A 25,519-nucleotide genomic window follows, 5' to 3' on the forward strand; every position below is an offset into this window, starting at 1 on the left:
CCGGGCCACATTGTGGTGCTAAAAACTTCAGGTAATGGTAAAGTTTGCAACACAACCAGGTGAAGGCGATGCTGATGGAGTCAAACTCAATTTATTGACAGGGGAGGAGAGGGGGAGCAGCTGCTGGCACCCCTGTAGCTCCTGCTGCCGGCCTGCGCTGCCTACCTCTGCAGTGGGTTCCTGGGGGGTTTTTCAGGCTAGAAGTCCAGGGCGCAGATCAGGGCTGTGCCCCGTTTGATCCAGTGCTTCTGTGTCTTGTCCGTAGGGATCTCCACAGCGATCACGTAGTTGGTGGAGTGGCCCGTTGTCGACAGCGTGCCTGGAAAGCAAGGGAAAGCGGTGGCACCGCAGCCCCGGCTGCTGCACAGACAGGGGCGTCCTGTACAGGTGACCTCATGTGACATCCCCAGTGCCACCCCTGTGCTGGGTGGCAGGCTAAGCACAGCTGGGGGAAAAGGCTTGTGTATTTTCAGGTGTGGGCTTGCGGAGAGCCTGGCCAGAGGCACTGCTGCAGAGCCCAGGGCCTGGCTGCTCCATCTCCACAACCACAGCAGGAGAAATCCTGGGTTCCCTGGGTGGTCTCAGCCAACAGCACCTCACTCCATGTCACCGTGTGACAGAAGCAGCTCCTGAAGCCTCTCCAAGCTTCCTCTACCGTTCCCTTAGCTGCTGGAGCTGTGTCTTTAGGGCACCTACCTGCACGAGTGAGAGTCTTGTAGATGGGGCAGAGGTAGATGCCAGTGGCTGGAGGCTTGCGGTTGGGGACGGGAAGCAGCCAGATGACGGCCATTTCCGTGTAAAGCTCCTTGGGGCGCGACTCCGCTAACTGGAAGGCAGTGGGGTCCCAGCGGGCGCCTTCCAGAAACAAGCCGTGGATGTAGCAGCCCTCGCTGGGCTGGCGAGTGAGCTCGCTCACCGACTCCTTCATTACCTGCAGAGGAGAGAAGGCCCAGGGCTCTGAGCGAGGAAGGAAGCCCCAGGGAAGCCCTTCAGCCGCTCTTAGCAAAGCCCCAGGGGAGCCTGCCTAGCTCTCGGAGGCTGGACTGGGTTTTGTGGTGTCTCTCATCATCATCATCTCCCTATGGCAAAGCCCATGGAGAGGAACGTGAGCAGGTCTGGAGAGGCAGAGTCTCTCCTTGCCTTGTGGAGGTGTCTGGTGGGTGTATCTGAGCACAAAGAGGATGACAGGGTCCTCAGGCAGCTGGTGGCTTCACCCCCCTGGTGAGGTCAGGACTGAAATTGCTGCCGATTCTAGCAGCAGAGTCCGAAAGGATCCAGAGCATCTGGCTGACTCTCTCACCTTGAAGCTAAAGGAGACAGTGTCGATGGAGATGACTGATTTCCTAGCGAAGTTCTGCAGTGTCCCAGTGAGGAAGGCCTGGGGGAAGAAGAACCCGCTGATCCAGAACACGGAGGGGATCCCGTGGCTGATCCATTTCTGGAGGAATTCAATCCGCTGCACCAAGTCATTCACCCAGGATGCCAAGGGCTTCAGCGATGGGTAGGCCTGCAGGGCACCCAGACAGGAAGGTGCTGGAGGTGTGCAAGGACACCTGAGGCTTTGTGCCCCAATTGCTGAGAGCTGCCCAGGGCCCAGGGCTCCATCCAGCCCAGGGCCAGGAACAACTCCAAGCTGCACTAGGCAGGAGACATCTCCATGCTTGGGGAGCAAGAACCAGCTCCATGTGACAGCCCCGTTCAGCCATGGTGGCTGACAACCTGTTCCCCTGGTTTAGGGGAGCTCCTACCATGGCATTCCACATCTTGGGGACAGCGTTGTTGTACAAGCTGCTGGCCATCAGCTCCAGCTGAGAGGACATCACCACCAGACCCTTGAGGGCTTTCAGCAAATCCTTCAGCGTCTGAGCAATCACCCCCAGGAGCCTGTTGTACCTATAGAGAAGGAGCAGAGGGAGCAGAGCGACTCCTGGCAGTGGTTTATTGTCCACGTCTGTCCAGAGAGGGTCTGGATCTCTGAACAAGGAGGGAAGCTCCTTTGCATCACCCCCAGCCCCATTCCTGCAATGAGGTTCCTCAAGGGTTGGTGGCCCGGGACGTGATCCTACAGGGTTTTACCTGATCACCTCCTGCACCAGCACCGTGTTCATGGACTCCTCGTAGAGCAGCGGGTATTTGTGGATGACCTCCTGCAGGTTCATGGGGGCGGGCAGCTTTGCCAGGATGTCGTTGGAAATCTCCTCCACGAGCTGGATGGAAAAAACTGCTGAGAAGGGGGAGAGCTAACAACGGGATGGCAGCGCCGCTGCTGGCACCCAACGCGCAGGGTGGCACTCGCATCGGTGGCATCTGCAGGCAGCTGGTGTTTGTGCTCACTGCTCATGCCAGGACTGGGACACCCACCTCTTCCCTGCTGCGTCCTCCCACTGCGAAGGTCTTGGGTTGCAGCTGCAGAATGGCCCCCAGCAGAGCACTGGTCTCGTTCTGAGCGAAGGTGATGTTGGCGTTGTCGTGTAAACCAAAGAGGTCCGGGCTGTCGTTGAGCGGCAGGCTCTTGATGTACTGCAGGTAGCCCTGGAGAAGAATCCACACGGGTTGTGAGGCCAAGAGCACAGGCACAAAGCTTGTGGTGCCCCTGCAGGCCGCTCTGGGCTTGGCCCAGAAGAAACGACTGAGCCAGGATTGTGTGGTAAGTTAAACCCAGCAGATACTGGACCTGCGGGTTTGTCTGGGAGAGAGCCCTTGGCTTGGTGTTCGAGATTCATTCATCTTTTACACAGCTTCTCGTTCTGTCACAGCCAGGAAACCTAACTTGCAGCTTCGTCTTAGAGACAACTTCTGTGTGCCCTGAGCAATGCTGGCTGACACAGGACTTGGGCTGCAGGGAGCTTGAGGGGGTGGCAGCTCCTCTGAGCCCGGGCTGGTGGCTGAGCAGGGCCCACAGCCACGGTTTGTGGTCTGGCCGGGGAGTTAAAATGCATTTGTGTGTAAGCAAACACATGGTATGACACGGGGCAGCTTGGCAGTGAGCTTCCTGCTGTGCCTCCCACAGAGCTCTTGGGTACTTTAGGTCTGTGATAGCAAAATGATTCCGAGTACAAAAGCTTTAAGCTGGGGAACTCAGCTCCTATGCCTCCCGGGCACAGGGACAAGTTTTTCCTCCTCTTGCTTCTTGAAAGCAGCTGAAAATCCCCAGTTCTTATGAACTTCTGTTTTCTCAGGGAACTAGAAATGCAGTGGGTTTCAGGGAGGAATGGATCCCCTTTGCACTGTGACGATCCCCTGGATCTCCGAGCTGCAGTTTGTTACTCGAGTACTTACATTGAGGTCAGCAGAGGGACTGATCTGCTTGTAGATCCCCGATTCTGAATAAGCAAACTCAGGACTGAGAACATCAGGCTTGTAGAAGTCTTCCAAAATATTCATGATGCAGCGTCTGTCCCAGTCATCAGTCACGCGGCCGCCGTAGTTGATCTCCCCAGCCGTGTACTTCAGCACCTGTGAAGGACCCCGCCAGGGCTTTCTGACCCCCACATCCATCACGAGCCCGTTCCTCCCGCTGGAAAGACCAGTTCACACACTTACCTTGTACGGGATGTCTGCGTATTCGCTCAAAAACATCTGTAGCTGACTGATGCAGATGCGGAGGTCGCCATCTGTGAACTCATAGGGGATGTTGAACCCCAGAGGCCCAAACTTTCTCCTCTCTAGCATGTTCCCATGGAAGAAACAGAGTGACAGCAACAAGGATTTAAACTCTGTGACCTGGGGGCAGGAGAGCAGGGAGAAGAGGTGCTCAGCTTGGGAGAAGACATCCTTGCATGGGGCAAGTTCCTATGAGGACCTGGCAGAGCAGATGTGCTGTTCAGCACTGCCAAGTGGAGCCTGGAGAGGTGGAAACCTCAGTCAGGCTGCTGAGGTGTGGAAAGCAGTGGCCCGGCTCTCCTGCTTAGGGAGAGCTGCAAGTGCATTACAACAGGTCCTCTTGCTTCTGTTCCTCAAAACAAAACTTCTAACTGGCTCTTCACATTCATGAGAAATACCACCAGCCTGCTTCTTACACATGAGAGCTCTAAGAGAGAGGCAGCATCCAGGTGGAGAGCTGGGACAGCAAACCAAAGCACAACCTGGGGCTTACCTTGGGGCAAGAATTCAAGAAGTCATCACTGAAACTAATGTAGGACTTGAGCAGGTTTGCCTTGACCCCACGGGGAGGCTCAATGGTCATCTTGGAGCCCTTCTGGAGGATGGACACAGGGAAGTGGTTGCTTGGCAGACTGGTGAGCCAGAGACGGAAATCCTGGTGTACCTGGAAATCCAGGAGGCAGCAAACACTCAGAGGGTGCAGGCAGAGCCACTGCCACCATTCCTGCCCTGACCCTTGGTTTTACAGGGAAACTGTGGCTGGGATGGAACTCGATCTGGGCTCCTCCCAGGCCTCCAGCCTCGTGCCTGTCATCCTCTGAGCAGTAAGGGTGCTCAGTGGAACAGCTCACCTTGCTGGGGTCAATGCCCTCAACCAGCCTCTCCAGTGAAGGCATCCAGCTGGGGGCCAGGTGGCAGTTCTGGAAGAAGACCCAGTTGCCCTGCTCCATGGCTTTCTGCATCATGGCTTCAGCACGGGGGCCCTGAGGAGACAGATGAGAATAGCTCAGAGACCCTGGTCTGTCGTGGGTTCTGCACTGCTGAGCCGGCCAGCTGCCGGGTGGAAGGGCCGCTTCCAGAGCCACAGCCTGGCTTTGTTCCCAGGGCTCAACAGGATCTTCACTGGCTGATGCTGCAAAGGCCCTTTTGCAGGCCTGTGGGTCTCAGTGTGGGAGGGTGGAGGGAACGGAAGAACTAGTGATGGATTTGGCAGAGTCTTGAAGCAAGACTGTGCTGTAAAAGTGTTCACAGAATCACAGAATGGTTTCAGTTGGAAAAGACCTTTAAGATTATTGAGTCCAACCACGAATGCAGTCCTGCTAAGTCTGCCACTAGACCATGTTCCCAAGTACAAGTACAACATCTACTCATCTTTTAAACACCTCCAGGGATGGGGACTCAACCACCTCCCTGGGTGGCTGTGCCTGAGAGCCCTTTTCAGTAAAGAATTTACTCTGAATATCCAACCTAAATCTCCCCTGGTGCATCTTGAGGCCATTTCCTCTTGTCCTGTCATTGGCTACCAGGGAGAAGAGACCAACACCCACCTCACTACAACCTCCTTTCAGGTAGAGAGCGATAAGGTCTGCCTTCAGCCTTCTTTTCTCCAGACTAAACAACCCCAGCTCCCTCAGCTGCTCCTCATAAGGCTTGTGCTCTAAACTCTTCACCATCACTGCCCTTTGACATCCTTCGAGCTAGATGAGATGGCAGGGAGTGACAGCAGGACAGCACTGCCCCAGGACAGCACTGGCAGCTTACCTGGCCTTGGCCCAGAGAAATGGCAGAGAGGTTTTCAGAGAACTTCATTTTTCCAGCAAACTTGTAGAGGTCAGCAGCTGGGTCGGTGCCAGGGGACAGAACGAACACCAGTGGGGTGGTGGCACTGGACTCCCTGAAGACGACTGAGAGGTCAGTGGTCTGCAACACAGAAAGTTGGTCAGAGTAGAGGGGATGTAGTGTCACCACATGCAGCCTCTCCTCACCCTGCCTGGCCTCCAGCTCCTCTCCAAAGCACCGGCACACTCTCGGATGCCAAGGCCAGAAATCTGTTGAATCAGGGACTAGTACAGCTCTCCTCCAGCAGTGTTTGGATCAGAGCAGTGACTGCTCTGCTATTTGCTGAACTCTTCTCTCATATGCCCCTTATACAACCTGCTCCCTCCTAGTGCAGATTAAGGGATGGACAACAGGTAAGTTGTGGATGAGGGACATCCCAGGTGTTACCCCAGCTGTGGGGATACTGCTGGTGCAGCCCTTCTCTGCAGCTGGAGAGACACGAGCACTCCCACTGCAACTGGAAAATGCTGACAACCCCTTTACAGCAAGCTTGAGGCCTCCCGATCCACTTGTGGCTCCACCAGCGCTTCCTTTTGTCTGGTTACCTGGGGCTCAATGAAGCGCTGATCCAGTTTCAGCGCCACAAAGTCCTGCATGGCATTAGTGATCTTATCTCCTCGCAGACACCGCAGAACCAGCAGCTTCTGGAATGCGTCAAGCTCAGCCTCCCACTTCCCAGGCAGGGGCTCTCTGCAAGGCAATTCAGTGCGTTCTGGGGTTGGGGATGTGCCAGACCCTGCAGCTCCCCAGGAAGCACACAAGCTGCCTGCAGGCAGCTACTGGTGTTCCAGAAGGGACAAGGACCTTCCAGTCACTTGGCTGAAGCTGTTGTCCATAGCTCTGAACCCATCTGCAAGCCAGAGCTGCTTCCAGTGGGGAAGCACCAAGTGCTGTGGGGCTAAGGCATTGGGTGCTTCTGCCTTGGGCAAGCAGCAGGAACAGGCAAGAGCCACCCTTGAGAAGACAAGGCGATGCCATGTGTGGCACAGCCCTGACTGTGGCTGTGTCAGCTCCTCGTGCTCTCCCAAGGATCCCATTACCTGCTGGGTGCAGTGCAGCTAAGCCAACAAAGCAGGGGACACTTGCCTGTGAGGCTTGGGGCTGTCAAAAATGGTCCTAAACGCTGCAAGGTTGGCTACGAAATCATCAGCGAAGCCAGAGAAGTTCTTCAAGTTGCTCAAGGCAAGGATGTCTCCCCATGCTTTCTCGTACAGCCAGGCTGGAGCTGGGTTCTCCCGCATCTCCTTTACAGTCCCTCCTGACAGCAGGTACCTCCACTCCTCCTGGGAACAGGATAGGATGTGGTGATGGATTGTAACCTACCTGCCTGAGCCTGAGGGACAAGGGTTTGTGCTGTGTCCAAGTAACATCCTGTAGTAACTTTCTGGCTGCCTCTCCTGCCAGTTGTGTGTGTTGAGGAGGAAGGAAACTGGAGGGTCTGGTGAGATCAGCATCACTGTTCAGCTGCCACTATCTTTTCTCTGCTTTCTAATCCCTGCCTACTCCCTCAGAACTTGCTCACATTTGCACCAGCCTGACAGTAAACTCAACAAAAGCTGCCACCCCTTGCTATTCAAGGGGACAGACCAGGCTGGGCTTGAGCTGCTCTGGTGGGATCCCATCAAAGGATCAAGATGACTTGCTCACCAGATCGATCAGCCCATTGTTCATCAGAATCCGGACGCAAACCAGGAAGGCAAACATGAGCTTGTGCTTCTCAAAGAGGCTACGGCACACGTTGCTGTAGAGACTGAAGGTGATGTAGTTGTTGATGCTTGTGACCCGATCCTTCAGGTTGTCTGAAATAAAAGGCATCAAGCAGATGAGGGCGGTGGGTGCTGCGGAGGGCGCTCTCCATGCCAGCTGCACACCCGCACCCTGCTCAGGGAGAAGAGACATCGCTGCCCTGTCCGACCAGGCAGAAACGATGCCAGGGCCAGGGCACAGGCGAGGTACACACCATCCTGGTCATGGCACAGAAACCCTTGTGAGAGCACAAGGCTGTGAGATTCAACACAAAGAAGAAAACGCTGCCCCAGCACCAGGAGGGAGCCCACACGGCACCACAGCAGCCGACACAGACCCACCACCCCCCATCCCGGCTACCACGCTCTGCTGGGTGGGGAGAGCAGGAACAGCCAGGACCTGACACTCTGTGACAAGTAGAGTCACACCGCTGCCAGGGCAGCGTGTACCTTGCCTGTGCTCTGGCACTGCCACCCTCCCGCCTCATCAGACAGAGCAGGAGAGAAGCGGGGAAGCAAATGGAGAGCAGGGTGAGACCAAACCTTCCCTTCCCTTGTGTGGGCACAACTAGGGGCAGCTCTGGACCATGCAGAGAGACAATGCAAGCAGGCATGTTTGCCTTGGCTCTACAGGTGTTCTAGCTTCTGCTGCCACTATGCGAGGAATGTGAAGTCAAAAAGGGGATTGGAGGCACCTGCTTTCTCGGAGTTAGTGATCCCCATTAGGAAGATGTTGAGGAACCACTCGAGTGAGTACTGGTACATAGGGTCCACGTTGGACAGGTCTGAGACACAGAAGTAGAGGATCTGCGAGCGGACGGCAACGGGCACGTACTGCAGGCGGGTGGTGTTGATGTCCTCCTCTGTCTGCTCTGCCACCATGACCTTGGCCTGAGGGACAGAGGAGACATCATGGTTAGGGTGGTGCTGACAGGGGAAGCACAGCTGCAGGAGGAGAGCACATCTGCCTCTCACCTGGATCTCCCCTGCCTTGACCTTGGATGCCTCCAGCACTTTGATGAGCTCCAAGTCATCAACAGGGTTTCCTTCAGAAGTGCTAAGCTGATACAGGATCTGGTCTTCTATCTTCTTCAGCTCCTGATGCATCTCAGCATTGCTAACAATTAGCTGGTTTCTAGCTTCTTCTAAGTCAGGCCGCTCCGCAGCCACCACCTGCCCCAGCAGCTGGTCTTCCAAACCACTGTAACAAAAGCCATGGGGGTGAGGATGGGTGCAACAGGCCTGAACGTTTGAGGGCTGTGAGAAATGAGGTTGAGCAGCGTGGGCAGCTAAGGGGGGAAGCAGGTACCTGGGCGAAAGGGTGAAGTTGATGAGGGTGAGCTTCGTGAAAATCTCAGGGCTGTAGTGAGGGTTGGGCAGGCTGGTGGTGATGTACATCTTGAAACCATCATGGTAGGGGATCACCGCATCCCCCAGCTTCAGCACCGTGTTGCCTTGCTGTTTGTATGTCTGTATCAGAGAGGAACAAATGCAGGAAATAAATACAGATGAGCACAGAAGAAGCAGAACCCATGAGAGTGCTGCCCACCCAGAGAGACCTACAAACCCACCAAGTTACCCCATTCCAGCCCCACCAGGTACCCAGTGCCCTCCTCGCCAAGGTGAGATACAGGACCTGTTTCAGCAGAACAGGCTCAAGGGCTGGATCCAACTCCTCGCCGACATTCTCCAGCAGGAAGGGCTTCCCAAAGGTAATGGCATTTTCCAGACAGCTGAGGAAGTCCCGGTCGTTCAGTTTGGCTACCTCCAGGCCGTTCACCTTCTCCTGAAAGGCAGTAGGGGAGGGCAGGGTCCCTGCGGTGTCCTGCCCACCTTCACATCCAGGGCTGGTACATGGTACGCCTCTCACCGGGCTGATTTAGCCCCCCAAGAGCAGCAAAAATAATATCTTTTCTTGCTCAGCTAGATTTTGAGTATTATGGCAGGCTTAGCCCAAGTCACCATGCTCTGGGACAGCCCAAGGAGGCAGCAGGAATGGGGAGAAGCGCCTTCAAAGCGCCATGCCCCTGCAAAGCCCTACACTAGTAACTCAGAGCTTGTTTGCCTTCAAAGTAGGCGCAGGTGGGTGGGAAAAACCTTCAGGGAGCAAAATAGGAGCAGCTGCCTGAGCCTCCCACCTGACCTTTCAAAAGAGCAGTGGGTAGCTCTCTTCTAGGAGAGAAGAGGTTGTGGTCTGCATTCCTAGAACTCTAGCAGCAAGGACTGTGCTCACTGGCCAGGTAATGTTACCCTGATCCCTTCTGTCCTAGGGACTCCCAGGGTTATTACAGGAGATGCTAACATTGTTCTGTGTGATTTAGGGTGTGGGGAAAGACGTAAAAGATGCCTTACTTGCTTATAGAGGCCCTGCTCCTGCCCTGTGCTGATCTCCCCAAGCAGGGAAGTCCGCCTGGGATGAATATGGACGTGGAGCTTGTCTGGTGCTGGGGAGGCTGGGCTGGGGCAGTGTGTGGGGTTCTTGAAATTCTGGAGCACAAAGCCTGAGGTTGCTCTGCGCAACTCCTAACAGAAAGCTTTTTTCCACTATCATAGCAGACCTGGCTTTCCTCCCCATGACTCTTACCAGATTCTTGATCCATTTGTTTGCTTGTCCTTGGGGATCTATGTAGTGAGTCCAGCGCTGGGAGAACTGTGTTATTACTCCATTCTCCACAGACAGAGTGTCATTGGGTAAACCAGCAATCTGATGGGGCAGAAAAAGCTGCTGTAGCACAACACAGCTAAGCAGAGAGAAGTCCTTGCTGCCCTGGGCCTTGTGTGGTCCCAGTGTGGTGGGCAGGACATGGTGGTGAGGGGATCTCTAAAAGCAGCTGAGTCCAGAGCTGCAGCTCTTCCTGAAGTGGCTGAGCCATGGAACTGAGCTGTGCTGGCAGAGTTAGGCTCACACGATGGCCATGGCTTTGCTCTAAGCCTGAACTTCGTAAATAGGAAGTCTTACGGGTTGAGGCTGATGCCCTCAGAGTTGCTGTTGCCACCCTGGGTGCCGCCAGGTCCTCTCCCGCTCACAGTGCGGAGCCTGGCAGTGATTCCAGCTCTACATTGCAGAGGTGCTCGGTTGTTATTGAGCTGTTTGGTTTGGGGTCTGCTCTTTACAACGGGTGATCCCAGCGAGTGGTGAGCTGAGTGTTTTAGCCTTTGCCTGAGATGCCTTTGGCCTAGAGTGTTGGGTTTTAATGCAACTTGCCTGCCAGGAGCGGATTTTCATGGGGTCTCCAAGGGTGCTGATCAGGTTTGGCTCCTTGGTGTGAGGAATGTTGTTTTCTGACAGCTGATTTAGCCACTCCTTGCACAGTGCTACGCGGTAGTCTCCCTGCCACAAAAAGCACCGTTACAGCCTTTCTTTTACCTACATTTAGTATGCTGTGATCATCCAAACCTTCCTGTTTCCAACCAAACGGGATAACGTGCAGCCTCAGGCACAAATGGGGAGAGATTCAGAAGGGAACTTGCACCTTTTTGCCCTGTTCCTTTCTCCCAGCAAGCAACAGCAAGAGGCCAGGAAAGCAGAGCAGCCAAGCGAGCCCCTCGCAGGGAACATCACACGCTTACCGTAAAAGGGCCCAGGTAGGCCACAAAGCCAGCTGCAACCAGCATGTCCCCAGTGATGTTGTTGATCTTGGAATCTAGGTTCTCGACAGTGTCCTGCCAGCGCACCTTCTCATCAGCCAGGCTGTCTATGAGCTGTGGGATAAGTTGCATGTGTGAGAACTGCTGTATGATCTCTCTCGTGTGTCCTAGACCTGCTGCTCTCCGGGGAATGCTGCAGGAGACCATAAGTTGCAAGGTGGCCCCTGCATATCAAGAATTCTGTCCCCAGCTTTAAGCACTTGATCTTGGGATTACTGGGCTGCTCTCAGCTCTCCTAGAGACCCACTGCTGGCTGAACAAGCTGTGCATGGGAGGACAGCAGCTTTTCACACCAGTGCCTGGCTAGCTTGGTCTACTCAGTCATGTTGTCCTACTGAGATCTGGCCAGGTAGCTTCAACTGAGGGTTGTTGAGTTGCAGGCACATAATGGTTTTTACCACCGTGCTCTTTAATTCAAAATTAGGTTGCCTCATGTGAGCAAGCAGAACCCAGCTTCGTCTCTTACTGTATTGGCGCGGCCCAATCTCTGCTGACACAGCTCACACTTCATCTCCAACTCCTCCTTCTCATCTACGCAGGTCTTGTACTTGGCTTGCAGCATGGCGATGCCATTTTCAACCTCGCTCAGGCGGTCCTTTGCTTCCTGAAGAACCTGCTGAGTGGCACGCAGGTCCTCTTCTGCCTCCTTCCAGGCTCGCTGAGGAGATCCACAAGAAAACAGTGGGTATTTGGGGCATGTGGCCAGGCTCTTGCCTAAAAAGCCAGAGACCTTTGGAGCAAGAGTTTTTTTTTTTTTCCATAAAAGCACTAGCTGATGCCCTGTGCGACAAAGGCTGAGCCACCTAACTCCAGGGGGGGTGTTCTGCAAGCCCAGGAGTAAAAGTTAGGGGTAAGGAGGGCCTTTCTACATAGCATCAAAAAGCTAAGCTGACACAAACTCAGGATGGGGCCCACTGGTGAACAGGAGAATGGTTCCTCCACTTGCCTCAAAATAACAAAGAACTAACTAGGCTTGGAGGGGATTAGGACTGAAACCCCAGTGAGATGTGGGAATATCTCTGTGAATATAATCTCTGCTGAGCCAGGAACTTGGCAAAAAGAACAAGGTATCACTTCTGTCCCAGCATATTCTAGGCTGATTTATTCTACTTGATGTTAACAGGTTTTGGGGCGCTGGCTCTGCCAGGGCTTGGTCTGAATATTATGTCCTGACCTGCAGAACATCGTGACTCTTGGCATCTCCTGTAGAAGGAGGCTGATAGTACTGCATTCCCTAACACCCAGAGCAATCGAGTCACACTGTCTCTCACCCGCTTAGGCTCCACAGTCTTGGCCACGAAGTGGTATTTGTGCATGGCACGGACCCACTGGCAGATGGAGGTGCAAGCTTTGGAGACCTTGGCAATAGCAGCTGGCTCAAAGTCCTCACTGTCAATGTATGGCTGGATGGCCTTGATCACACTGTCTGGAATATTGTCCTGCAAGGAATGGCAGGAGAGAAAAGAGATGGGTGATAGGGATGCCAGAGATCTGACTAAGGAGGGTCTCAAAGGGCTTCTCCCAGTGGCTGCAGCCTGCCTGTGCCCTGGCAGAGTTAAGGCATCGCACTGAAGCAAGAGGAATCAAATTACTGCACGTTGAGGCCTGGGAGACATGGCTGTGGGATTGGGTACATCCCTTCCCACAGCATTTCCATCCAGCCTCCCCACATGGAAGGGCAGAGGGGCAGAAGGGGAAGACCTGTGCTTCTGGGTCCTATTGCCCAAGGCAAACAAGCGCAGCCAGCTGACACGAGGACTTCCAGAACAAATACATCCTCATCCTCTGTGCTGCTGATGGATGTTGCCCACAAAGCTTCATTGCTCTGAGAAGAATCTCTGTAAGGTAATACCTTAGTCACAGCCCCCCTCTGCCACTGCTTACCTTATCGTACTTAAACAGGCTGTCCAGGAACCTCCCTGGGTCCTGGAGAAGGCCTCTGCCTGGTTCCCAGTAGTCATCCACCTTGGACCCCAGCTTTTCTCCTGCCACCTTTCTGGGTTTGATTCCTTTCATAATGCAGACAGCTTCAATCACCAGCTTCACACCGACGGGGGGCCGCTGCAGGGCTCGTACCTTTAAAACGCAAAGGGAGGCAGTGGGTTGGCTTGGGTCTTGGTGAGACAGAGTGATAATCCCTTAGCTGGCCTGGGGGAGACGGGGACAAGAGGCAGGACATTTAGAGGATGCAGTGCATGGGCAGGAATGAGAGAGATACCCAAAGGGAAAGCTGGTTATTGGAAAGGGCATGGAGCAAGCTATAGGTAGGCTGAAAAAGCCTGTCCTCATGCTAGTTATCTCTTACAGGCTGAAGATGTCTTGGCGAAGGAGGTAGATGAGTGTGGCTTTGAAGAGGAGACTGTATGGAAGTGGGGCATGGGCAGGCTTCCTCCTTCACTCTGGGGGCTCTCATTTGTCTTGCACCCCACTGTAGCAATGCTGCACCCCATGAGATGGTGTGCAGCACTTGTGGAGGGACTGTTTAGCTCTTTTTCCTAAAGCAGGCAGCTAGGAGGGCTATAGCAGCACCCTTCAGATGGCTGTGGGTGTTGGGACCCTTACGGGTGACTCCTGCTTTGTCCTTTCTAGTGTTGACCATCCTTGCAAGTCCTGCCAGGGACTGTCCAGGCTTCAGATGCTGAGGGAGCAAGGTGAGAGGCTGCTCAGGACCAGACTCAGCTCTGCCACCCTCCCCCTCAACCCAGTTACCTCTGAAACATCACTTTTGTTGAGGTTCCTCAGACTGGCAAGAGCAGCGTCCAGGGCTGGGAGGGCCTCATCCAAGTCCTTCTGAGCATCATCTGCAATGGCTTGGGCTGCCTGAGCTTTCACTTTAGCCTTCATCTCCTCAGCCTGCACAGCACTTCTCGTCTCTTCAGCCACAGCTGTGTCCACCTGCAACCCCAGAGACAGCCTCAGAAGCACGCAGGAGCCAGGGTTAAAACACTCCCAGGAGGTGTAAAGGAAAGTGGAATGTAGCCAAATCTTTATTTGCTGTGTGGGAGCATGGGAGATTGCAAACTCTTTCCCATCTGCATGCAGAGCTGTGTGATGTCAGTGTCTCTTCCCTCTGCCTCAGCCTGGCCATCCCACAGCAGGAGACAGGCAGGAAGGAACACAGGGAGGAGGGAAGGTAGCGACACCCAACACAGGACAGCTCTCTTCCCCAGCAGCACGAGTGACTGTGTGTGCTGATCCCTGAGGTCTGGGCCAGCAGGGCAGGCTGCAGCTGGATCAGCTTCCTAGGGATGGGATGTGGGAGAAGAATCCCTTTCAGTAACAGCAGTCTGGGCTCGGAGCTTCTTGGGCAACCTGAGGATTGTTTTAGTGATGTTCCTTGTCTGTGCTCACAGGGATTGAAACCTGCGAGGAAAGGGAGCTGGTAACTCGGGCGACTGACCCCTGGGCTGTGGTTTCAGACAAAGCCTTGGGAGCCAACGCTTCTGTCAGCAGCTGCCTGCTAGGTTATGCCTGCTTCCCCCCACCAGCAGAGCGAGGATCCCAGCAGAGGCCGCTTCTGCTGGCAGCGCTGCTCTGCATGGGTATCTGCTCTGCTAATCTGGGGCCCTTTTCCTGTCAGATTAAGCAGGATTTCATACAATCCCTTAAATCCAGTCTGAGCAGCCAGACTTGGAAAGTGGGGTTGTCCAGCAGCAGTACCTGCAGTTGCTCCATGGTTGCTGCTGTGTCCTTGGCTGCCTGAGCCAGAAGAGGGCGGGCGGACTCCAGCTCCTCCTGCATCCCTGCTACATCCTCTGCTGTTTGCAGGAGCTGTGGGAGAAGAGCAGAGTGAGAGCACACAAACCCATGGAAAAGCCCCAGGAAAGGGCTATGCTGCCCTGTTTTCTCCCATTATACTCTGCTTGGAGCAGGTAAGGGAGGCCCAAAGCATTCCTGGGTGTGAGGGACAAACCTTGTCCAGGCCACTCTTCATCCTTTTCTTGGCTGTCTCCAGCTCCTGTTTCTTCTTTCCAATTAGGGAACTGAAGATGCCAAGGAACTCGAGGTAGCTCTTGGGAGTGACATAATTGTGTCTAGCCAGCTCTGCCAAGTACACTTGGCACTTCTTTGCCACACTCTGATGGATTTCTACACACACTTGAATCTACAAGGAAAGAAACAATCTTATTCAGTACTGAACGTGTGGTAGGCAAGTTAATGTGATGCCCACATAGGGCACAAGGGGTTTATAAAGAGCCTAAGCATACTGGCACAGCAGAGATTATATATGCACGTGGCTTCAAATCTGTGCAGAGAGAGGGTGACAAATAGGGACGGCCACTTCAAGGCATACAAAAGACAATCAGTTATGTATTTGAATGATCCTGCCAAGAAACATTTCTACTACAGGCTAGAATCTTTCTGCAGGTGTGTCCTACATCCATTGTCTGTCAATCCCTAGAGATATGGCACACTGAGCATAGAGGAGCTGTGTTTGTCTGTTGAGTGTGGCACCTACCATCCCATTGACGTCTTCGGGACTGGCACTGAGATATGGGATCTCTTGCAAGGAGGAGGAGGCAACGCACTGCAGGGCTTCAGCAGGCCACTCATTAAACCAGTCAATGGTACAGCAGTTCACCAGAGAGGGGAACTGTCTCAAGCGTGAGCGGAAGACTTCTCCAATAGGGCTGAAGGAAAGATATGAAGAAAGGAGATCTCACAACTAGCTAGAGATACAGGGATAAAATAGCTTTCCTACTTCCCTAGAACCACCCTGATCTCTTATGGAGTAAAGAGGAAGGGAGCATACCCAAGGAACTAAAAGGAGAGAGAGAAATAGGTAAGGAAAGTTCAGACAGCGAGCTGGACATCCTAAGGTGTGCGTCACAGTCACGCCTGGGAAGACCTGTAAATATTAGGATGGTAGCAGCATGATGTTTTCTGAGTCTCTCCCTAGGGACAAGACTTAAGGGGTAAGAAATAAATGTAATCTGAAGTCTATTTTAAGCAGGTGAGTGCAGAGATCATATCGCTAGATCAATATCATGGCCCTGATTCTTCCACTTGTACTTGCACTAGGAATGCCTTGTACCTTCTGGCGAGCAGGCAAACTGCTCATGGACTGGATTCAAGGTGGTGCAACTAGGCCCCAAATTCAAGCAAGGTATTTTTGTAACAAACGGCTCAATGGTGCATGAAGGAGGAGGAAGCTTGTATTTAATCCAGACCAAGTATAATCACATTCTTAAACTATTCAAACTTCACCTTGCAACCAGGAAAGTGAAAAAAAACCCGTATCCAGTCCTATGGGAAGGTGGTCTGCAAACCTTATTCCTTCTCCAAAATTGGGGGCTTGGAAACGAAGGTCCCATGACAAAGTGATGCAAGGCAAAGTAAGGAGGGAATGATTAACACTGACAGCATGGAATCCTACCCCTGAACTGTACCTCATGCACAGGACCATGTGGATATTGCTGCGAACCCGTCCTGTGTATGCAGCCATCAAATTGGCCTTGGTGGGCTGCTGGCCTAATTCTCGAACAACAGGCTTCATAGCTGTCATGATCTGTTCTTGATCATCAAGGCCGTAAATGTTGGGAACTTCACCTGAGTTGAGTAGGTTGTTGATATCCTCAAGGAAGGATTCATTTTTAATCTAAATAGATGGTGGGGGATAAAAAAAAAAAAAAGCGGTTTCCTAAGTCATAAGTCTCCACATGCCATGTACATCACATCTGGATAAATATAGCCCTCAGCCTCTGTTCTAAGAAATCACTTCTAAGATCACTTGGCCCCGGTAAAGCATACTCTGACCCTTGTCAGTATTTATGATCAAACAGCCAATTTCAGCCAGTCCAGGGGCAGGATGTGCCTGAGAACAAGCCTCCTTCTGCCCATTCACATCTCTTTACAGACAGGTTGCACCATGACTGCAAGCAGACCCCAGGTTGCTCTGGGTCTTCATTTCTCCAGCGCAGAAATTTCACTATTAGGACAAAGCTCATCAATGTGGGAGACAGAATAATTGTAAGGATGTGTCACAGTCTGTAGGACAATCCCCCTCCAGAGCTACTCTTGCCTCTCCACCTTTGCTGAATCAGAAATACACAAGATCCACTGATGTGACTAACTGCACCCCTTCTCCCACATGCGCTTCTCACTGCAGGGGAAAGATGCAGGAACAAGCAGGATTTGACAGATGCTCGTTTCACTGCTTAGGGCACTGCCAGAAGGGCCTTGGTTCCTTTAATGATGAAGGCAGTAAAAAAGCCTATGGGAAACATAACCATGAATTCCAGAAGTTGGCCTAGTCATTAGCGAGCTACAGTTTACAGTAACAACCCAACATTATCCTGTGAAACCAGAAGGCACAAAGCCTTAAATCTCCTAGTATCTTTGAAAAGAAAGAGAATAATGGTACTTGAGACCTCTATTATCAGTGGTCAGCACAACCGTTAGCTTCAGGTCTAAAATCTTGGATCCCAGCAAACCCCTGGATGGAGCTGAAAGAAGCTCCCTGAAGCAACAGAAGAATGAGCCCACTTTGACACAGCTCCACAGCCCCTCCAGCAACCAATGCACCAGCTTTAGTGTCCTGGGGCTTTTTAATATGATGATGAAGATGCACTACATAAGAAATACAAGCTGCGTTCTCGTTTGTATCAACCTCCTCAATCCTCTTTAGGGGGATTTATTGAGCTTAGAGATGTGTTTCTGACTCCCTTTGAGGTGGAATCCACCATAACGATATTCCTTTACCTGTGTGTCTACAAACAGGAAGGTTGTGGGTAGATTTTCAAGGCCTGCCTTCATCATGATCTTCCTCAAATCATCTCGCCATTCAGTCACATCATAATTTTTGGACAGTTCAATCTGGAAACACTCATAACCTGCCCTAAAGGAAAGAGAAGCCCGTGGAGTTATAACCAATTAAAATCTCCTCTTTTGTCAACCTTAAGTATGTGTCGTGGACTCAGAGGAAGAGGACTCAAGCAAGCTGTTTTCCTGCAATGAGTCCTGAGCACGCACCTGGCCTTGTGCATGTTCTGCCACCAACCCATAAGCATGTTCTACTTAAAGCACAGATACCTGAGCTAGTGAGAAACCAGGAGAAGTACAACTCCCTGAGCTAGCAGTCATCCTGCTACTTGGGCCCAGTGCCTCTGGGCACAGAGGGAGCAACTCCATGTGGATTCTTTTGTAATGCTGCCCTTGGAGACTGGTGCACCTGGGAACTGTGACTGCACTTCTCTAGGATCACACTCTGTATTCAAAGCTGGAAGAATTTGCTTCCCCAGCCTAGTTCCGTGTCTCTTCATGTTTCCCCCTTGAGACTCCTTGGATCCCAAGACTCACAAGTCCTACTTGCCAGGCTGCTGGTGTCACTTGATCACTTCTCACCAGTAACTCCTGTCTTTGTCTTCCTCCCAGCTGCCTAGCTCCCAGGAAGGATTTTTCTAGGGTAGATGCGTATATTAACTGAGCCCTAGCTCTAGAGTGTTACATCTGAAGAGCCAGCAACCAGAAAAATGTGTAACCAGTAGCTGGAAGGGCAGGAAAAGAGATTATCTGCAGGCAACCCCAATGGAGCTGCTACATATTAGGTGCATAGAGTGCATCACTCACATGTGAGATGCCAGTCTGGTGAGAGACTGTTTCCCACTTCCCGCAACACCCAGGAGAAGGGCGTTCCCTGGAGCCTGCCGCAGGATCCGGCTGATTCGGCAGATGTGCTGTATTGCATCCATGAAAAGCTCAAGCTTCAGCTCTGGGGTGTTGCTTTGATTGTACTCCTCCAGGTAATCTTCAATCACAACCTTCAGCTGTGGGCAGAACCAGTCAGTTGTGGCTACCAGGTAAAAGCAACTGTGAGAGGGTGGGTAAGCACAGCCAGGCCTCTGGTGGGGCACAGCTTGGTGCTCAGCAGTGTCTGGGAGCAGCTGCCTCTCTCAATTGCTCCCTAGGAGCTGCTCATGGTGACAAGTCTCTTTGCTCCATGCTCCTATAACAACTGCCACTGAACTGAGCTGCATTTAGCTAGTGCTGGTGGCAGAACCTGCTGGATGGTGACCTCAAACTAACTCAGGCGAGTGATTAAGGCCTGCTGTTCCCGACGGTGCTGTGCGCCTGGAGAAACAGCAAGGCATAGTTCAAAATAAAATAGCTCAAGGCTGCCTGACCCATGCTGTTCCAGGTTCCCGCTCTGGGAGACCTTCCTTGCTCTATAGCTGACCACTGCCTGCTGCTGCATCCTGTGTCGAGGATCCTGCCTGGAAAGGGCAGGTGCTGGGAGAAAACCCTGCTGGTTGTAGATAAGCAGAGGAGTGCACTCCTCTCCTGGTCCAGCCATCACAGAGAATACCTGTGGGAGCAGCCTCTCCTGCCCTTTCCAGGGCTCTCTTCAACAGCACCCTCAGGTCAGAGTGGATGAACTGTGAAGACACCTGGGATTTGGTCCTACACCCTCACTGTGAATCTGGGCAAGCAACATCAGCTGGAATTCATACAGCGCTGAGATCCCTGCCTAGATGCCTAAGTCCTGCGTATATCAGTGGACTGCGCAGCAGCCTGGTAAGTCTGCCTATCTCAGCTGTGCTCCCATCAGTGGGGCACAGGCCTACCCACTTGGCAAAAGAGACTGGAAAGCTCAGTTAATTACTAGTCCTTGTCCTTGTCTCACAGCTATCACATGAGGAGAGACGACAGGATAATCATCTGTTTCTGATAATGAGTGCAAAACACACTGCTCATTGCCTTTGCTTAATTATCACTACCAAAGTACTTGCAGTATCTTCTCCAACAGGGAATCTGGCAGTAACATTAATTACTTGTAAAGGTCAATTGTGAAGTCTTTAATGGCAAAAGTAGTATAGTCTGGGGGTAATGTGCCATTTCTTTCCAGCAGATTTCACTTTTCAGTCCCAAGTGCTGCTCGTTTGGGACATTTGGCATCGCAGGCTGCCCCCAGGATGGCAATGCAGAGATAGCTTGTTTCATCTCAACTTCCCACTGCACCAAATGCAGCCACTATCCATATCTCGGGCAGGAGTTCACAGAAGGGCCCCTAGGAGCATTTGTGATCCCAGGCACTTTCAATTCAATCAGCCCCATGGTTACCATTAACTGTTTTCTTTTGTTTGCAGAAGACTTGGAAGATATGAACACAGTTCACATTATCATCATTCCCAGGGTCCTTACCTCTTCCTGGCTGTCGATTGCTTGGTACAGTTTGGTACTGGCACCTGGTTCCATGAAGTCCCCGAACAGAACTGGCTGGGAGGGGACAACCTCCTCAAAAGTGGTGCCTAACTCCTCCATCATACTCTTCATCAGGTTGTCAAACCAGGTCCGGTCCTCTTCACTGACCAGGCGGTCACAGAAGACCCGACAGCTCTCGTGGTACCACAGTCTCAGCAGGTGCAGTTTGTCCTAGCAGGAAATCCCAGCAAAACACCCCCATGAGGGAAGCAGAGAAGTATTAAGAGCCTTGCTGTCAGGAAAGCTGGTTCCTGCCCAGCAGGTGACCAGCTCTGCTCCTCCTAGAAGGCAGTTGGAGTGGAGGAAGAACTGGGTGGAGGAACCTGCACTCCCTTCTCTCAAAAACAGCTCTTGTCATAACAGCTGCTTTACAGAGAGCTCATTACAGCTTCAGCCAATCCCCTCTCTATTTGTCCACGTGTCAGGCTTTCTTTACATGTTGTTTGTCCTTATCTTCCCCCGAGGTTGATTAGATTGTTATTGTTCTCAAAAGTTCTCCTGTTTTATGGAAAGACGCTTTTATTTGGGTGTAGCACAGAACCAGGGTCCCAGGTACTTCCTGGGATAAGCTAATCTTTACTGGCTACGCTGGAGCCAGAGCAAGGTCCTCAAGAGAGCCGAAGGGGCAGAAGCTAGTAACAGGACAACCCCTCTGCCCTGTGTGGTCTCTTGTCTGGTCCTCTCTGGCTCCATCCAGGCTGTGACTCTCTGTGGTCACTGGCCTGCTTCCATGCCAAAGAAGGGCTGGGTGGCAGGAGGTTTCATACCAGCCAATGTAGCCAAAAGGAAGGTAACCACACTCGCTCAGCAGTACCAAAATGCAGCTTCAACAAGAAATTGAGGCCTATTTGCAGGCCTATCAATGAGGCCTTAACTGGACCACTTCTGGTCTTCCCCTGGGTGGCATGGCTGTGCTAGTGGGAGGACTCACCTTGATCTTGCTGGGCTCAGCCATGAGAATGCCCTGGAACACCTTGGAGAGGTCTCTCAGGTTGAAGGTGTAATGTGATTTTGCTGGTGTGGGCAGCAGCTGGGACGTGATGGTCAAATACACACAGATAGTGGCATCAACCAAGGGCTCATTCAGGTCTTTGACTGCAAGTGCTTCTGCTGCAGAGACAGAGAAAGGTAGTGAGAATGCCAAGGTGAGGACTGTGGTTTGAGAAGGTCCGAGCAGTGCAGACAGAAGGCATTCGGTAACAGAGGTGTTGCTAGGACTTGGCCAGGAATGCACTTTTCTTCTGCTTTCTTAAAGCAGAGATTGTGTGGGGACCTGACCAAGCACCTGCTCACTGCAATGGACAGTTTGCCAATGAGTTTCCAACCAAAGGGAATCAGATTTGGGGAGGGAAGAATGCATCACAACAATTCTGCATTGTTAAGACTTCATGCACCCCAGGAGAGAGGAAACGCTGCCAGATGGGTAATTGGTGCCTACCTGAAATACTCCAAACAGGTTTTCCTTCTCCCTCCTTGTACTCCCACAGTGGAATCTCAGCTACTTTTAAGCTAGAAGGTGTGAGTGCCCTCCTAGCTAAAGCACCTTGTAATTCATTGAGCTCAGCAAATGCAAAGCCACCAAGGAATAATTTCTTATGTAATAGTCTGGCAAGATTTAAACACAGATGCCAGTTTTAGAGCACAAAATTGTGGTGTGGATTTTTTTTACCCCCAATTAAGTTCATTACAAACACTCCTGTGGAAGCAGAGCCCTGTGACACCATAGCATTTTGCACTTTTTTGATGATTTCCAACACTCTTTACTTTCTTTTCAAATCCCAGCTACATGCTTCAGTGTGCCCCTGAGCTCATAGTCAGGTACTGATGCTTCTGAATATTGCAAGCTCTCAAAGCTCTACTCCCCTCCTCTCATAGCTCACTATTCTCACTCCTTCCTAGTAGCAGATTTGCAGATGAGGGCACATTTGCAAAAATGATCCTGAATTCCCACCCTGTCAAATATAAGAGGACTCATTTCACTTCAAATGAACCCTTTTTTCTGGGTGGCTGTAGCACCGTGCTTAGATCCACCCTGCTCAGCTGTCCACAGGCTGCAGCAGATGGAGAGTAACAGAAGGCTCTGCTTCCACAGAAGGCTCTTGTCTGGCCAAGTGTCTGCCTGCTGAACCACAGGTAGGCTATGCTGTGCCCATCAGCTTGTTCTGCTCATGGTCTTTCTCTGTCTCTGCTCTCACTTATGCACTGGATCTCTGTAACCTTTTTCTCTGAGGAGCCCAGTTAGAAAAAGACAGAAAACCCAAGTTACCACTTTCTCTGCTGAGTTGAAGGCTATCTGCACCATCCATCACAAGCAAAATCCTCTTCGAAAGGCCTAGGCTATAGGACACCTTAAGAAACTGTGAGAGTCAAACCTGAAGTTTGGCTGATTTGCAGGGCCAACTGAGACCAGTGTATGAGCCCCCTGTTTGTGAAGATTCAAACACCACTTTCCCAACACCATCTTCAAGTAACGAATGCAAGTTCCAGCTTCCAACACTCTGGTCAATACTAATTCTTCGCCTTCCAACCTCCATTATCACTGGGTTGACTTGCAACAGGAGGAGAAGGTGGCAGATGTCTGCAGAACTTACCCATCCAGCTGCCAAGGATGGTGGAGAAGATAGTCTTCTTGCTGCTCTCCTCCATCTCGGTGAAAGAGAGGTAGTTGAAATGGCGAGTGAGGCGTGGAGTGACAGCATTCCTTCCCCCTCCGGGAGGTCCCATGGCACAGACAAAATTAATATCTACCAGCTTCTTAAAAGTACCTTAAAGTGTTGAAAAACAGGAGTTAGTTCTAAGTTGTAGTTAAAACCCTCACCACGACTCTCCACAGCAGGTAGGTGCATCTATCAATGGGGCAGCTTTGGCCAAGAGCACCGGGTGAAGGATGTGGGTCGTACCAATCTGCTTCTTGTCGTACCAGCCGCTGTGGTCCATCCATTGCCGCAGCAGCTCGATGGGTGGCTGAGCACCATATTCCTCCAGCTTGGGCATGTTCAAGTCATCAATAAAAAAAATGAAGTAGCGCCCAACCGGGGGCCCAAAAACACCTTTCCGCCTGTAAGTACAGAAGCTGCGTAAGGACACAGGACAACTCCTATTGCAACCTGATCCTAAAGTAGTTTTTTTCTCCAAAGGCTTCCTGGGTCAGCAGTATCAGCTATCCTTACACCTACACTCCATATACTCTGGCCTTTGCATGCAAAAGATCAAGAGCAACGTTTGAGACGCTGGCTTCTTTCCAAAAACAAGTGAAATTTTGTCTACTTATGCACAACATCAATGAATTAATGGGTGAAAATAGAAGCAAAGTTTGAGTCCAGAAATCTGTTGGAAACTTCAAACCAGTGGCTGACCAAGGAGACAAAAAAGAAGCGAGGAGTGGGGTTGGGGGCCAGCAGCCATATTTTCTCCCCTCTTCATCTATAAAGATCCCACACCAGGCTTTGCAAACACCTGTGCTGTGAAATGTCCTTTTTCTGGAATAACTAGAATTGGAGCAGCTTTTACAGACCCTCACTAATCCTTCTCACTTCCTGGCTGTTGTATCAAGTTATTAAAGGCTTTCACAATGCCAGCTCCAATTTGCTGTGTGTCCTGTCTGTTATCCAGTACATGCCTGGGGCCCTCTCAGATCTTGGGATGAAAATAAAAGGCCAAGTTGACAGAAACACTGAGCTTGGGTGTACTGCCTTTGCAAACACAGAAAGAAAACTTGCCTCTTATCCAGTTTGCTGTCAATGAGATCCTGGATTTGGTTAGCAGAGGTGCGTGCCGAAAACATCAGGAAGTGGGTGATGTATTTTAGAGGAAAGTTCTTCAGAAGCTTGTCTGTAATTGTGAGAGTCTTCCCTGTGCCAGTGGGACCGATGCAGAGAACCTAAAAGTAGAATTGGCAATGTAGCAAAACCATGGACAGCCTGTGTTTCCCAGCTCCCTGGCATTTTCTGGAGGAAATGCGGGTTATGGCTCACTTAAGCATTCAAAGGCTGGGACAAGAGAGAAGGCTTCCTTTGCATTAAGGACACATGTTCAACATAACAGAACTCTGCATGGGAGGAATAAAAAAAAGTATGAAATGGAACCATAGGAAAAGAGTAAAGATGGTGACAGGCTATCATCAGGGCAGGGAGGGGATTGAGAATTCACTACATTTTGATTGAACAACTAAGAGCTGATTTTCCTTGCTGGCACTGGCACGGTGCCTGGAGACTGTCTGGAGAACTCATGGTGCTAGAGCACAGCTTTTGAGCAGAGGAACACAAATTCATGAGAGTGGGAAATAATCTCAAGGTATCAGGTAACTGGTAGGTTCTAATTGCACCAGGAGAGGAAAAGGTGCCCTTGTTGAAGAGAACATGGCTGAATCAAAAATATCAAAAATAAGGCTAGGCACGTACTGGTTTATGGTTGGTGAGCAACAGCTCCAGCAGATGAGCTATTCGGACTGTGTTCATTGTGGGCACAATAATGTCACAGAAGCTGGTATCAGGAACCATGGTGAACTTTCCTGTAGAGTCCAGCCACTTTTCCCAGCGCACCTGAAAAGTATGGATGTGTTTAGAGGAGTTGCTTTCTGATCTTCCCCCCAGATTTCCCAGCTTGGAGTTGGAAGTCTTTTACCTGTCGAACAACCTCCTCGTCCGTATCATCCTCAGCGCTGCTGAGCTCAGCATCGTGCAGTCTGTAGTCATAAACCAGTCCTTCTTCCGGGAAAAGTAACTGGATCTGTGGGGATAAAGCTGTGGTAAACCTGGCTGCCACACACCTGAATTCACAAGAGGATCTGCACTAGCAAGGAGGAATTTAGTAGCAGGATGTTGCCCAGACCAGGGAGGTCAGGTCTCTCTCCCAGATACTCCAGTTCCAGGGGTCCCTTGAAGTTTGAAGCAGATCTGGGATAACAGATCCCAAGAGGAAGCCCATCCCAAGCTTACAGGCATGCAAGAGGCTCTGGCCCCCATTCGTTACTACCGGTTCCTTTATAATGAGAGAGGATCTGCTGTGCCTTTGCTCACCTTTTCCTTTGCCATCTTCTCCCTCAGCCACGAGCTGAAGGCCATGCGGCCTTGGGAATCTCCAGTGGCACCAACACTCCAGATCAAGGCAAATATAAACCAGGGTTCAATTAGTTCTCTAATATGAGCTGTCTTCTCCTGGGGAATCCTCCTAATACCCTGAGACACAGAGAGGAGGGAAGTATATTTTGCAGGCATGGTTAAGGTACACAAAACTTAGACTTTTCTTAATGTGCTTCTAATTCTATTCAGCTTCTATGCAGCTTTTTCTAGGCAGTTTTTCAAAGGTCTTATTAATGTATTCTGTGGATTAAAACTTGCTGTTTCACTGGTGTACTTGAGAGACTCCCCTCGCTGAACTAATGTCACTCAACAGGAGCTTGGAGAAGAATTTAGTCTTTGGTTTTTAATTTGGAAGTTGACTAGCCTTCTCAGTACTAATTCTCAAAGGAGCTGCAATCTGAA

General features: G+C 51.5%; 1 protein-coding gene across 1 annotated transcript in view; it reads right to left on the reverse strand.

Moving 5' to 3' along the window:
* Positions 1-147: 147 nt before the first annotated feature.
* The window catches only part of DNAH1 (dynein axonemal heavy chain 1), a 61,702-nt gene continuing 36,330 nt past the window's right edge, over positions 148-25,519 (reverse strand). Inside the window, exons 39-77 of the mRNA XM_069866302.1 lie at positions 25,055-25,213; positions 24,660-24,764; positions 24,437-24,577; positions 23,756-23,916; positions 22,937-23,094; positions 22,628-22,801; positions 20,968-21,146; positions 19,977-20,207; positions 18,405-18,601; positions 17,538-17,673; positions 16,226-16,434; positions 15,295-15,466; positions 14,749-14,940; positions 14,496-14,606; positions 13,545-13,730; positions 12,720-12,911; positions 12,107-12,274; positions 11,302-11,493; positions 10,758-10,889; positions 10,393-10,518; positions 9,772-9,891; positions 8,824-8,973; positions 8,497-8,657; positions 8,163-8,388; positions 7,883-8,078; positions 7,090-7,241; positions 6,525-6,725; positions 5,988-6,128; positions 5,365-5,523; positions 4,455-4,586; positions 4,097-4,267; positions 3,544-3,723; positions 3,280-3,456; positions 2,362-2,532; positions 2,077-2,207; positions 1,749-1,893; positions 1,301-1,507; positions 697-931; positions 148-319 (exon numbers count right to left, since the gene is read on the reverse strand). Of these exons, the coding sequence (XP_069722403.1) occupies positions 198-319; positions 697-931; positions 1,301-1,507; positions 1,749-1,893; positions 2,077-2,207; positions 2,362-2,532; positions 3,280-3,456; positions 3,544-3,723; positions 4,097-4,267; positions 4,455-4,586; positions 5,365-5,523; positions 5,988-6,128; positions 6,525-6,725; positions 7,090-7,241; positions 7,883-8,078; positions 8,163-8,388; positions 8,497-8,657; positions 8,824-8,973; positions 9,772-9,891; positions 10,393-10,518; positions 10,758-10,889; positions 11,302-11,493; positions 12,107-12,274; positions 12,720-12,911; positions 13,545-13,730; positions 14,496-14,606; positions 14,749-14,940; positions 15,295-15,466; positions 16,226-16,434; positions 17,538-17,673; positions 18,405-18,601; positions 19,977-20,207; positions 20,968-21,146; positions 22,628-22,801; positions 22,937-23,094; positions 23,756-23,916; positions 24,437-24,577; positions 24,660-24,764; positions 25,055-25,213 (6,498 nt within the window). The 3' untranslated portion in view covers positions 148-197. The remainder of the gene's footprint in view (positions 320-696; positions 932-1,300; positions 1,508-1,748; positions 1,894-2,076; positions 2,208-2,361; positions 2,533-3,279; positions 3,457-3,543; positions 3,724-4,096; positions 4,268-4,454; positions 4,587-5,364; positions 5,524-5,987; positions 6,129-6,524; positions 6,726-7,089; positions 7,242-7,882; positions 8,079-8,162; positions 8,389-8,496; positions 8,658-8,823; positions 8,974-9,771; positions 9,892-10,392; positions 10,519-10,757; positions 10,890-11,301; positions 11,494-12,106; positions 12,275-12,719; positions 12,912-13,544; positions 13,731-14,495; positions 14,607-14,748; positions 14,941-15,294; positions 15,467-16,225; positions 16,435-17,537; positions 17,674-18,404; positions 18,602-19,976; positions 20,208-20,967; positions 21,147-22,627; positions 22,802-22,936; positions 23,095-23,755; positions 23,917-24,436; positions 24,578-24,659; positions 24,765-25,054; positions 25,214-25,519) is intronic.

The sequence above is a fragment of the Phaenicophaeus curvirostris genome, chromosome 11, assembly GCF_032191515.1.
Source record: "Phaenicophaeus curvirostris isolate KB17595 chromosome 11, BPBGC_Pcur_1.0, whole genome shotgun sequence".
Classification (NCBI taxonomy): domain Eukaryota; kingdom Metazoa; phylum Chordata; class Aves; order Cuculiformes; family Cuculidae; genus Phaenicophaeus; species Phaenicophaeus curvirostris.